This window comes from Heliangelus exortis, chromosome 1 (assembly GCF_036169615.1).
Source record: "Heliangelus exortis chromosome 1, bHelExo1.hap1, whole genome shotgun sequence".
Classification (NCBI taxonomy): domain Eukaryota; kingdom Metazoa; phylum Chordata; class Aves; order Apodiformes; family Trochilidae; genus Heliangelus; species Heliangelus exortis.
The window spans coordinates 103107707-103121604 of record NC_092422.1 but is presented as its reverse complement, the minus strand read 5'-3'; the positions used below and the strand labels follow the sequence as shown (position 1 = coordinate 103121604).

At 36.6% G+C, this 13898-nt stretch overlaps 1 protein-coding gene across 4 annotated transcripts in view; it reads right to left on the bottom strand.

The window, feature by feature from the left end:
• Positions 1-449: 449 nt before the first annotated feature.
• CADM2 (cell adhesion molecule 2) overlaps positions 450-13898 on the bottom strand; it is a 619460-nt gene continuing 606011 nt past the window's right edge. For all 4 annotated transcript variants that reach the window (XM_071756013.1, XM_071756028.1, XM_071756019.1 and 1 more), the window contains 2 exons: positions 9834-9959; positions 450-8239 (listed from right to left, as the gene is read on the bottom strand). In XM_071756013.1, the coding sequence (XP_071612114.1) occupies positions 8121-8239; positions 9834-9959 (245 nt within the window). In that variant the 3' untranslated portion in view covers positions 450-8120. The remainder of the gene's footprint in view (positions 8240-9833; positions 9960-13898) is intronic.

Here is a 13898-nt window from a genome sequence, read left to right as displayed (position 1 = left end):
ATATAGAAAACTTTCTGTGAATTTGCTTCAAGAAGGCTAAGCCACCATTTAAGTCCCACAGGCTTAAATGCTTTTTCAGAACTTGACCTCTTCATAGGGATAAATTTCTCCTACGGTGAGAACAGCATCCAAAAGTTTCTACTTTGTCAGTCAGGAGAAACCATAGAGCAATACACAGTAAATAGTATATAAACATCAAATAAAATAATAGAATTTGTAATTATCTGTAAAATACCAGTATCTTACAGATTTCTTCCTTGGATAACTGTTTAAAATATCAGAATTAATATTTGGAAAAGTAGATGATTATGACACTTCTACTAGAAACAGCAAAACCTGCTTAGTGAACTGTCTGTGAAGAGCCACTGGTCTAAATCAACTCCACTGCCAAACAGGCAAGCACCAGCAAATATATGAAATGAATAGACAATTCAGAAATGTCCAACAGATAACTAAAATTGAAATTTTATTTTTTTTCAATAATATTCATCAGACATTTTTCTGACAAGACTTTTCTGAAAGATGAAGTGCAAATGGGAACCCTGTAAGAATGTTTAGAAGAATTGTACATGACATTTTTTAAGCGCCACTAAGTACACATTGAATACTTTGTAAGTATATAGGCATAGCAACATGCAAGTGTCATGTACCTGACATTACAATATGCATTTTGTCTGCTTAAAGTTATTAAAGATGTATTTAAAAGAAGAAAATGTGTCTCTTCATCAGTGCAATATGTTTAATTCCATGGATTTTGTTTACAGATTAGCGGTTGTATTTCTGTACCATTCAAATACATCCTTCCCAAGGCCTTAAACTGCCAGTGTAAGAGCAGAGTACACTGGAGTTCCTGGGAGAATATTCTTACACTGACTATGAATAGATGTTGTTACAGGCCTTTTACAAATTATGCCATATTATTTATTCTAGGAAACTTCCTGCTGAACTGAAGGTTTTTTGTAATTAGAAAGTATCTAGGCTAAGAGTAAAGGATGCACAAGGAATGCTTTATAATTCTGTTGGAAAAGATCTAAATAGCAACTCAAACATGTGCCTTAAATGCTTGAGCCTTGTTCTTTTGAAATCAATAGGAGTATTGTACCAAACTTTCATGGAAGCAGGACATATATGAATCTAGTAATCCATGAGTTCACTCTCTTGGCTCACTGTTTAGGCAGATGATTGTAGGTCACATTTGCATATTTCTATGGAAGTTATATAGGGATATAAAGAGATCTGCTTTCACTGAAAAAGGACAACATGTGCAACTGCATATTTACTAACATTAATCAATATGCATAGCAAGGAGAGAAAGAGGAAGTGATAAAGAATTCAGTCCAGCAATTAAAGCTTTTCCTCCTCTTCATAACAACATAGAGAGTTGATGATGATCATTATTATTTTCTTTACAAGTCATTACTTTAAAAGCCCTCCTTTTGAACCTATTATGAAAACCATTCAATGACTTCACCGTAGAATAAGACTACAGGAATCAGTATCTTTAGAAGAAAACAACTTCAGTGATTTTCAGCACCATGCATAAAGGCAGAGTAGGTCTGTCTGTAGTTTGTGCTGAAATGCAAGCTCAGAGCTCACACACGAAACACTGCTGGCTTCACCCTGGACACAGAAAAAGTGCTAAAGTGCTGAACCCAACAGGCTTTGCTTTGCATCTAAAATATTTCCTTTTGTTTTTTTTTTTTTTAACTAAAAAAAAAAAAAAAAAAAAAAAAAAGATCCTTGAACTTTTATTTAACAGTAACACAGATTGTTCCTTTTAGGGAAAAGATATTCTTAGATTTTTTTTTCCTGCCTTCCTTCCAATTGGACTGCCTCTTTTAGCCCAGCAGAGAATAAATTACTTAAGACACAGAACATGGAGGGTAGATTTATAGTAAATACACAAGCCATGAAGATGGTTTTTTGCCATTTACTAAGAGGCTCTGGAAGCCCCTAGTACTGTGGGTACATTAAACGTTGCTGAAGAAAACGAACATAGCTTGGCAACAAGATGATTCCTAGATGCTGGAAGAATTCCCTTAAGGGCTGCTGGAAGCGCACAAAGCTTGGAGCATCCCGAGAACGTGAAGTGATACGGAAGTGTGCTGTTAAACCATGTTTATACCCTTATTTCCTCCTGAGTTAAAACAAGTGCAGAGTGCTGGGTTAGATTTATTGATAGCAAGAAGGAACTGTACTAACTTCTCTTAATGCCAAGCAGACAACTCCATTTGCTGTAGAGGCGCTACCTCCATTCTGGAAAAAAACATGTAGGAAGTCCCACTCTCAATTAGAGTTTCTGCTCTGCTCTGGTGATATCGAAGGCTGCTCGACCCATTGAATTTGCTCTTATTGTTTGCAACAGTCCTTCCATGTCCCCCATGCATTAAGTGTTTTTAATGTAAACATGTCCTGGCAATATGTCTAAATAAGTAAGAGACATGTCAGAATATCTCAACAGCATTGATATTGCATATTTAGTTCAAAAGCTTGCATGTGCTTTTAAAAGTGTCTCTTCAAACTTTCATGCCTTACTGGAAAGAATCGTGATGCAGTTGGATTACACATCATCATCTAGTGATGACTAAATATTGATGTGTTATAGCAGTTTATTTTTAAGATGTTTAGGATGAATCCCTAGCCAGTGTAAATTGGCCCACATTTAAGGCAACAGAGTGAAGCTGATTTATACCAGCTGAGGCTGTGTCCTTATGCCCTGTTTAAAGCTCAAACTATTTCAAAATTACTAAAGAACAGGGCAATAACTATGAACCCAGGCAATATTTTTTCCTATTTTTAACAGAAAAAAAAATACAGTGATCTGATTTCAAGACTACACCAAGAATTCAGTAGTATTCTAATATGTATACAAATATCTCATAGCTAATATTCAGACCAAGAGGTAGATGTCCTATTCTAGGAATAGTGTAGTGTGGAATGATGCTAATGGCAGTTGCTAAACACATCTGTTTGCCTGTTACACAGGACATAAAGGAGGGGTATAGCAATGGTAACCACAAGAAGGCTTACAATTTTTTTTTTTTTTTTTTTTTTTTGCTATTCTATGTTATCTTTCTTTCAGTGCATTCCTTCTGGTAGGGTATGATGGAAAGGTGGCAAGTAAAATAATCAGTAATACAAAACTGCACGTTTACAAAATGTTAGCTTTATCATTAAAGGTATCCTCTGCATTTTGATGGAAGCATTTTGTACTTACAATTTAAGATTACCTGGTGTTACTGAGCAAGTAGTAGAAATTCCAGGTGAGGTGATTCAGCAAAATAGGGGTCAGAAGAATGCAGTTCGCTCTCTTTCTCTGCTGTTCATGCTAAAAATACCAGGACATATGGCAGCATATTTCAGCATCTTAACATACTAGGCTCCCTTGAGGACAGAAAAAAGAGGAAACTTGTGCTGTTGAGCCAGAAATAGATTAGAAAACACTGCTGCCAGACTTAGAGAGTGCTGGCAGCACAGCCATTAATGGAGTCGGTGTCTTACTTTGCCTAAAGGTGTTTCAGTAATGGGCCTCAAAGAAATGGAAAGCAAAGCTAGTGAGAATGAGGAGTGGTATAAGCAGTCTTATAAATTAGTTTTCATTGCAAATAGAGGAATTACACATATTGCATTAGGATATCCACTGCTTGTACATGTACCTTCCAGTTTCTCCTTGTGACTGTTAGGGGTTGTCCCCCTGCTTGAAATAATCAAAATGCATATTATAATTACACGGTTTTCCAATATCCATACACAGAAAGTACAAGATACTTACATGTACGTACACTGTATTTACCTATATTTTTGCATAGTTTTTAGTGTGTACTTTGTGCCACTTAATAAAAAGCATTACTTGTATTGTTGTTTCTTTTTCACTATTCGACAGCTTATTCAATTAAAGTTGAAGTAGGTGGATTTTTGGTTTGTTCATCACAGATTACCATTTCCTAGGGGTGTAGAGATTAGACACTTGGAAGAGTCTGGATAAGTGTTGGGGAAAGCTGCACTGTGAACATGAAGTTTTATATCACCTCCTTAATTAATAAATGCAATATCAGATTTATGGTGCTAATTTCATAAACTTACCTTTAATTTCATTGGAATTGTAAAGGTAAGATCTCCATTTTCCTTTTGGTAACACTTTACAATAAGTGGCACTAAATTACACTATAACTGCGATGTTACAGGGAATTACATGTAACTACACTGTAACTGTTGAAATAGCTACTGTACATGTGCGTACATGGTAACTTCAGTGCTGTTACAATAATGAATTACATAATTACAGATGATTCTGTCCTTTCTTTTCATTGAATACTTATATATATATATATTATACTGTAATGAAAATACACAAGATGGTAACTTTCATGTCTTATTTAGAAAAGTTGGTTTTCTTCACTTATTCCTTTATAGAGGGAGTCTCAGTGCAAGACGAACCATCCTTAAGTAATGTGGAAACTTTTTCCACTTTTTCCACTGTTCTAGCTTAAATTCCAAGCCTCAAGTTAAACATCAGGTTCCTTAAACTGTTTCTTGGTTTGTCAGATGACAGTAAAAGAGCGGGAGGATGCACCCCTTGTCCTCTGATGCACCGCTTTCTTGCTCAAATCATGAGAATGTTGAAGCATTAAAAAAACCCCGAACAATTAAAAAAAATCTACATCAAAAAGTTTAAAAATAATCAGCAACCAACACTGTAAACAGTACACTGGCAGAAACTAGCTACCTGGTCTTGAGAAAACTACTCTGCAAGTGTGTGTGGAAGAGGATGTCACACACATCTTAGTGAGGGCGGTTCCCATTCAGAGCCTCTGTTTTACACACTGGCTGGATACCTCACACAATAACCAAAGTGGTATTTCAGAATGGGATCATGGACAAAAGGAACAGATAACTGGCTTTTAACCTACAGAATGTCATCAGCATTTAGCCATGGTTCTGCTCACAAAAAGAGGGTAAAGACCAGACAGGCTTAGAAAGTGCTAGTCAGGCAGAAAGCCTGGTGTGGGTTTTTTCACACCCGGTTTGCACAGACGAAAGGGACATCACCAGGTGCAAGATAATGGAAGATCAGCTTCATTAAAAACAAGCACATGTGAGAAGTTTTAAACACAAAACAATTCAATAACCTATGTTATCAGTACAACTTATATCTCTTTTTACCAAGTTTAAACACTGTTTCTATGCCACTGGAGAAAATGGTTTGAAATGATTACCCCCAAGGACTACCTTGCTTTTGAAGGTCCTGCCTGACCTTGATTGGGCAGCAGTTCAAGTAACAACCCTATTATTCAAGCAAGCTGGAGTCAGAAAGAATGAAAAAATGGGTAAACACTATGCTGGTGGGGAATTCCACTTGACCAGATAAGGCTCTCATCCAGGGAAGAACTTATTTTTAAGTGAATGAATAGTGCCTTACAGTCCCAGGGAACTTCTCCTGCAGCTGAAGCTTAAATGCTTAGCTGAACCAGGCCCTAGATCCTGAAATAAAACCTTGTCATACGTAATGTCTTTAAATTGCAAGAAGGTAGAATTAGTTTAGGCTTCAGTGTGAGAGTGGTGAAACACTGTAACAGGTTGCCCAAGGAAGTTGTGGATGCCCCCTCCCTGGAAGTGTTCAAGGACAGGTTGTACAGGACTTTGAGGAACCTGGTCTACTGGGAGATGTCCTTGGTCCCTTCCAACCCAAACCGTTCTATGATTCTGTGATTCTATATTGTTCTGTAGCTAATGTAACCTGCTGTTGTGACAAGAACCCATATTTTTGGTATTAAATTGAATTACTTCCTTTGCCAGCCTTTTTACATGTGTATGTTTTGAAAGACATGAATATCTTGTAAACCTATACTAGTTTTCAATGTGTCTAGTAGCACCTACCTGGTTCTCTCAAACTACCATATTATATTAACATATTATTGCATTTTTCCACAGATGGGTATGGAGTGAACTGTAAAAACAAGCATGCAATCACATCAATGCAGACTTATTTCTTTAAAATGTCATACTGTATATGATTTATTATGTTAACACTCAACCACATCATATTATTTGTCTGTATATTTTGAAAAAAGTGCTGCTTTGATTGAAGTCACCTTTTTTTTCCTTAGAAATTAACAAGATAAATGTTCCAACAAAAACAATTAAAATACTCTAATATTGTCCTTAAAAGGTTTATACTCTTCTGATAAATAATCTGACACAGCACCTTTATCTTCCATTTTACCATACTACATGATGTCATATTCCAAACTCTCCCTTCCCCACACAAAAATAAAATCCCAGGAGAAAGTTCTTTACAGCAGACCATCATGCTTTTAGGCTTCACAAACACAGAAACCAGAGAGAAATACTCTTTTGTCAAAGGTGCAAAACTTCAGAGCAAGACAAGCTCTGGCTAGACTAACTTGCGTTCTCCAGTGTAGAATCATTTCCAAGAGCTGTTATAGCAGCCTTTTTATTTCATTGGAAGAGGAAATAAGCCAATGGGCTTACAGTGTTTTGTTGTCATATTTAAGAGCATGTGATTTTTCAGCTGTCAATTACACAAAAAAATTCAGAAATAATCCAAACAGAGACTTTCACTGTGGAGCTAAAAGCATGGCAGGAATTCTCTATCATTCACGGTGACATAAGTTTGTACCTCACAAAATGCATAGACAGGAATTTAATATAAAGAATTAGTCCATTTACTGTATACACAAAACATATATCTTTTGTTTTAACACTTCTATTTTTTAGGAGTTTTTTGAGGTTTTTTTTTTTCTTTTTTTTTTCTTTTTTTCTTTCTTTTTTTTTTTTTAATTTTTTTTTTTTTTTGGCAAATCAACATAGACAAGCAGCTCTGGAACTGCCAAATTAAAAATCTGATAACTTTAGCAACTCAAAAGTATTTTTTAAGGATAGTAATCAAATGTGGTTGTAATTTAAAACCTGAGGCTGTGCACTGGTTGTTAGCTTAAAACTACCTTTCCATATAACATTGTGCTTCCATTGTATAACAAAGAAAAATTAACAAGAACTAGAAAAGTTTGCTGCTGAACAGTGCTAGGACATACAGACAAAAAGATACTAATACATGTTAACTACTCAGAATATTGATTTGAGTCATATCTAAAGGGATATAATGAACATTAGAAAATGCTTACGTGTGACTGACTTAGCTACTGCCAAAAAAGTTAAATATGTATCAAATAATGCTTAACTGAATTTATTATATGCACTATATACAGATACTAAAATGCCTTGCAGTGTGCCCATGAACACTTCAAATTTGAGTAGGCAGGTGAGTTTATGTGAAGCAAATAAATTATGAAAACAGAAATTACTCAGAAAGTTCCCTAATCTTTGCAATTCCAAAAAGCAGTAAAGGGGCAGGACAAATTTTATCCAAATGAAGCACTATTATCTAACTTTGCAGAATCCGTATACCTATTCAGCATGGTTTTATCACTGAAACGTGGCACTGTTGTCAAGGTACCAATTAAAATATAACAAAACAAAGCAAACCAAAACAAAAAATTCAGTGGACAGATTTTTTTTTTTTTTTCTACCAAATACAAACATACAAGAGACTACACTAAAAAGATTTAATTTTGTGTTTTCTAGGGCATATCTTTCAAAAACAAGTTGTTTTTTGAATTATAGATAGACATGTATAAAACACTCTTTGTAAACCACTAATCTTAGACTTAAAATTTTATGTAAGTAAATTAGGTCCTTACCAAACACTATTTGTTATGAATACTGTTCTATGACATACTCATAGGGACATGATAAAAGAAAAAGGAAAAAAGAAGAAACCTGCATAACATTTAAATATGTAGAAAACTTGGATTAAGATGATGATTAACATTGTTAAGGCTGTATATTCAAGCACTGTATGTTAAGAGAGCAGTGGATATGAATTTTAGGCAATAAGAAATGTCCTGCTTTATGCATGATACTGTAATTATAGAATGATGATGTCAAGAGCTGATTGTTGGCATAAACTGGCTACTTAGAGCAGGTGTGTGAGTTAATAAAGATAGCAGAAGATGGCAGGAATGAATTCTGAGAAATGATAGCCAGTTTTCTCCAGCAGTCAGCCTGATAAGTAAAACTCCAAGATTCTAGCTCTGCATCTAAATGAAATACTCCTTTTTCTCCTCAGCATTGACTTGGCTGCCTTCTGCATTGATAATGGCTGTGTCGGCATCCGGTGCATCTTCAGCTCCTTTTGCTTCATTTGTTAAGTATGTTCCTACAGGAATCAGTACAGGAAAAAAAAGAAAAAAAACAAAAAAAAAAAACCATTAGGATTGTTTTAGTTTTATGCTGCATCACAGGAAGTACATTTCTAACAGTGCTCCAATTGCTTCATGAATGGAGAAATATCTTTACAAAGTTCTAGTGTACATCATACAGGTCTGCTCAACTTGCTAATTTTTCTCAGAAATATAGCATTAATACTAATAATGCACAGACACAAATTCAAGGATATCCACAGTACATTAAGGAAATATTTTAATAAAAGTCCACTTTATCTAACTGCAGTAATATGCAATGTATTTTGCAATTACAGAGTAGCTGATGAAATCTTGCTTATTTCATGGAAGAACTACCCATAAAAACAAGCCAACTTTGAAGACTTAGATATTCATAAGTGCTTGTTTTCTTAAAAAATGGCTTTGGATTATTTTTGTATTTCTACTTTTTCATTATCATATCTATACTTTCATTTCACAGAATAATATCATAGTAATTTCCAAAAATTTACAAAATTGGGGTAGTTTTATTAACTGAACCAACACATATTATACTATCACAGATATTTTAATGCTCAGGATATGAATAAAAAGAATTATGTCCAATATTCACCTTTTCCTCTGTGAAAACCATTATTTATATTGGCACAGGATGCATAAGTGTTCATTCAGGGAAGTAAAGCAAAAGAGACACCTTCACCGGCTCGTTAAAAAAAAAATCTCTGTTTTCCCCTACACATTCCAATAAAATAAAAACATACTTTTACCAGTTTATGTCTGCTATTATCTTAATGTTATCCTTGTTATATTAGTATTGATTAATTGATTAATCCCCTCTTCATTTTTTTTTTTTTTTTTTTTTTTTTTTTTTGTCAGGGTGAGGAAATCAACTGAGTTTTAACAACTGGTCTACAAGTCAATTAGAAGTTAAATTGTAAGAAATTATTTTGGAATTAACTGGGTCAAAAAAGAATCACACAGAAGCTTAATAACAAGTCACTGTCAGCATTATTATTACATACAATATCACATCATTATTTCTAGTGGCAGGGGTGACTGATAATGAAGGAAGTGGAATTCTTAAGGTGAGAACTCTGAAGAAAGTAAAGCTTCACCTGGGAATGAGAGAGTTATTCCACTGGGATCATTGGTAAGAGAGTCAAATATCTGAAAACTCACCAATGGCTTCTAATATTATCTTTGAAATAAATACTATTATCACACTTAAAAAAGAATAAAAATCTTGTTCACTCAGTGTATGTACATTCTACTGAGTTGTTATGCTAGTGAAACTATGAAATCATGTAATCAAGTTTTTAGAGCTAAGGGATAGAGACAAGGGCCGATCTTATCTCTCATTCTCTGTAAATCACTGACTTATGATATGACCTTGGGCATATAACTGGATGTCCTTTGCCTTAGCCACTACACTGGAAATCTGTGTAAAACTTCCCTCATGAATGGAATGTGAACAGAGCTTTCTTGTCCAAATCACTTATCAGATGGGAGAAAATGAAAGGGAACAGCACTCCCAAGTGAAATCATACCTTGTTTTCAAAAGTGACTGAACTTGTACTAAATCTGTCTTACCTTTATGTCTTGCCAGGTATCGACCAAGGAGAATTATAGAACATAGTGTTACAAAGACAACTACAGCCACAATTCCTCCTATAAGAGCGTGGTCAGGTCCAGTCTGTCCAGTCAAAGCATTTGGATCTAGAGGGAGGAACAAAAAGCAAAATGGTCCTACACAGACAAAACTTGACAGGAAAATTCGCAATACCAGATTTTATACCAATGATCCTGAAAATAGGGCATATCCCTCTTTAATATTCAGCATGGTTATTCCCACTTTTACTACCAGTATCTTATCATGAACATAGTGCTGCTTATGTTCCCAGATTGTTAAATCCCTGAGGACATTACAGTTATGAAAAATACTACTCTATTCTTCTTTTGCAGAGGTTATTAAATGGCAAAGGTTTCTGGTTTTGTCATTGTCATTTTACAACAGAAAACCTGGCCATAGCTATTTATAGATGGAAAAACAAGGCACCGAGAATTGGGGATCAGATAGCATCAGCAGAATAGTGTCTGCATAATACATAATTTATAGAACTGATTCTCAGTGGGGATCCCTTATATATTCTCTTCCTCTCATTCCTATCCTATTGCGCGAGAAATACAAAGGCAGATAAAGTGCAGTCATGCCAAGTTCCTCTGCACATGGCTGAGTCTGCATGAACTTGGTCAGATAAAGGTATCAGGCAACCTGGAAGATCATAATTCAGTTTTAAGCATCAGTTTGTGAATTTACGATGAACACTCAATTAACACCTACCATGAGCAAGCTGCAATAGATATAACAATGTATTCGAAGGTATGTTTTACTAACTCTGTGAAAAACCCTAGGAATACTGCCAGATTCAAGCTTTCTGTGCTGGTTGTTTGCCTGTTCTGTTGCCTGGTGCTTCACAGAAGTTGCAAAGAGGCAATCACGGGAAGTGGCACTACTTAGGATTGAGTAATTCTTTGGAGCTTTTGAACAATGAACGAGCAATCTGTGATTGTTGACTCATCTGAAATATGCGAAAGAAGGTAAAAATCCAATCTAAGGATCATGGTAAGATTTCTATTTTAATGAAAATGCCTCTTCTATGAGGTAATAGTAATTCTCTCAAGATGCTATTAGCATGTACTGTATGCTGCAAGCAGAATACCCTCACTGCTTCAAGGGCATTTCCCTTCTAGGAGCTGTTTATAATCTACAAATAGCTTGTAAACAACTTCTTTGCTTTGCAAAAGGGAAAGGCGGGAAAAATATTTACATAGAAAAGAGGGCGAATCTGTAAAGACGACAGAAGGGCCCCTGATAGTGATGAGGAGACAAGATTCCATGATACCATAATTACATTCTGTTGGCCAGGATTACTGTAGAGCAGAGTAAGATGTACAGATGCACCTACATAAAATCATAGAATCACAAAATCACAGAATCATATGTGTTGGAAAGAATCTCTGAGATCATCAAGTCCAACCCTTGATCCCCTGCCACTGTGGTTCCCAGACCATGGCACTGAGTGCCACATCAGTCTCTCCTTAAAAACCTCCAGGGACAGAGAATCCACCACCTCCCTGGGCAGCCCATTCCAATGCCTGATCACCCTCTCTGTAAAGAATTTCCTCCTAATATCCAACCTAAACCTGCTCTGGCAGAGCTTAAGTCCATGGCCTCTTGTCTTACTGATGGCTGCCTGTGAGAAGAGACCGACCCACCCCTGGCTCCAGCCTCCTTTCAGGGAGTTGTAAATAGTGATGAGGTCTCCCCTGAGCCTCCTCTGCTCCAGGCTGAACACCCCCAGCTCCCTCAGCCCTTCCTCACAGGACTTGTGCTGGATCCCTTCACAGCCTCCTTGCTCTTCTCTGGACCTGCTCCAGCACCTCAGTCTCCTTCCTGATCTGAGGGTTCCAGAACTGGACACAGGACTCAAGCTGTGACCTCACCAGCACTGAGTACAGGGGCAGAATCCCTTCCCTGGACCTATTGGCCATACATACACACAAAGGTAAATAAATATAGCATTGTGGAGATGAAATGCAAGAATCTTGTTTTCTCCTCCTTTTGTAAATTGTCAGGCATTCTGAAACTACACTTCAGGTTTGCTGGAGCAGAGTGATACAGCCACTGTCACAAGCACAGTTCTGCTCTTAATGGTCACCACACCTGTCAGGCCTGACTTTTTCATTCATTGCTGGCTTTATGGGCTCCCATATCTTTCTTTTCTGACTGCTATGAGGACTTTGAGGAAGCTGACTAGAGCAGTTCTGTGAACATGATGGCAGATAGTAGGTACTAACCTCAGAAAAGCTAGATATACCTTATAAAGTCAGTAGTGAGTGCCTCCTCATCCACCTCCATGAACCTCCTGGCATGGTGATAGTGTTGGCTGCACTAGACCAAGCATGCAGCATCAGTCCAAGGGGACAATGAGCATTATTTTGGTGAATAAAAACATCCCTGAGCTCTGTGTGCAAGCAGCTTCACAAGGAAAAGCAAGATGGCTGAAAACTCGCCTTCCCAAATCAAGAGCTTGGAGCACACAGCCATCCTTTCCCATGCCTTGTAGAGGCTGTTTTTCGAGGGGTAAGGAGGAGGTGACTGCTCACTTGAGAAGATGGAAGGTGACAGCTTACTGCAGGATTGTCAGCCTGCTTGATCTGTCCAGCAAATCCCTTCTTCTGTGGAGCCTGTTGCAATGTCACCATAAACCTCCCCCCTGTAGCAAAAAAGGCAGCACCCATTTGGGCACTAAGAGGCACTAAGGAGCAGCAATGTCCCCAAGTGCTGTGTGTGACCTGCAGGAGATGCTCTTCCCCAACGCTGGGCCAGGAACAGCATGAACATGTTTTCCCACTAAAAGCTAACTCCTGCTAGTATATGAGCAGTAAAGTTTAAGAATAAAAGTAGATATTTTAAGGGATAATATACTTTCTGATGCAGAGTATAACCCAGAGCACAGCACTTTATCTAGAGGCATTTTTTTAAAAACTGATTGTAGTGTACAGTCTCAGCTCACTGCCCAGCTTTACAATATATCTCCTCTGTGAGCTTTAATAAACATTATAGATAAAAATCCTCACAATACACTGAGATGACTACACTTCTGTGTTTCTACCCTCAGGTGATTTCACATATATAGCTCACTTCTTTTCTGATATACCTGATATGACTGCATGAAGTGTCCTAAAGCCAGCCTAAATACAATGCCCTCACCTCTTAGTGTGGATTAATTCTGCTTCCATTGGTTGAAAATTTTAATCTAGAAATTAACTTAGGTGTTCATTAGAAGGCACAGGTAGTACTAAATCTCGGCTGTAATCTCTTAACCTTGGTATCAAGCCAGATTATACTAATAAGGATGACTAGGAAAGTTTGTCCATGAAAAAACTTGTACATGACCTGCTACCATTCTATTACAGCTCAATTGTTTGTTTGTTAAAAAGAAAAAAGCAAAGGAATGAGAGGAAGGAAGAAATGGAAGGGAGATAAACAAATAAATATCCTCAAAAGTGCCCAGCATTTTCTTGGGAAACAAGCGCTCTTTCATCTCAAAATGAAAATCTGAGCAACATAAACAATATTCTGACAAGGGAGTGTGCCTCACATAAATATCATCCTCATAGAAAAATAATATTAGCATTAAATATAAATATGCTTTCCATTATGCATACATAGTAATGTATTATTCTTTTGCTTTTCATGAGAGGACCTAAGCCCCAAGAGTGAATTCTAGATCTGGGGCTATCTATCATTGTATAAATAATGACTATGTCAAAATAAGCCTGAACAGTATCTGAAAGATAGAAATCCATGGGTTTGGAAACTATGTAATTTTGTATCTTAGGTATTTATACAGTGAATATTTATAATTATCCAAGTGTTGTAGGCATTTATATTAGCAACTCCCATTAAAGTTCCTGAAAGTCCTAAGTTTGTATTTGTGCACTGACCATTCCTCGTTTTTACTTCCCAAAAAAATAGAACAGTATTTAGATTATTTTTAGATTCCAATTATAAGCTTCATGGGCTTTACCAGGTAAATCCTACCCTGCCACACACATAACTCCAGCAAATGAAATGTTAAGTAGGAATCT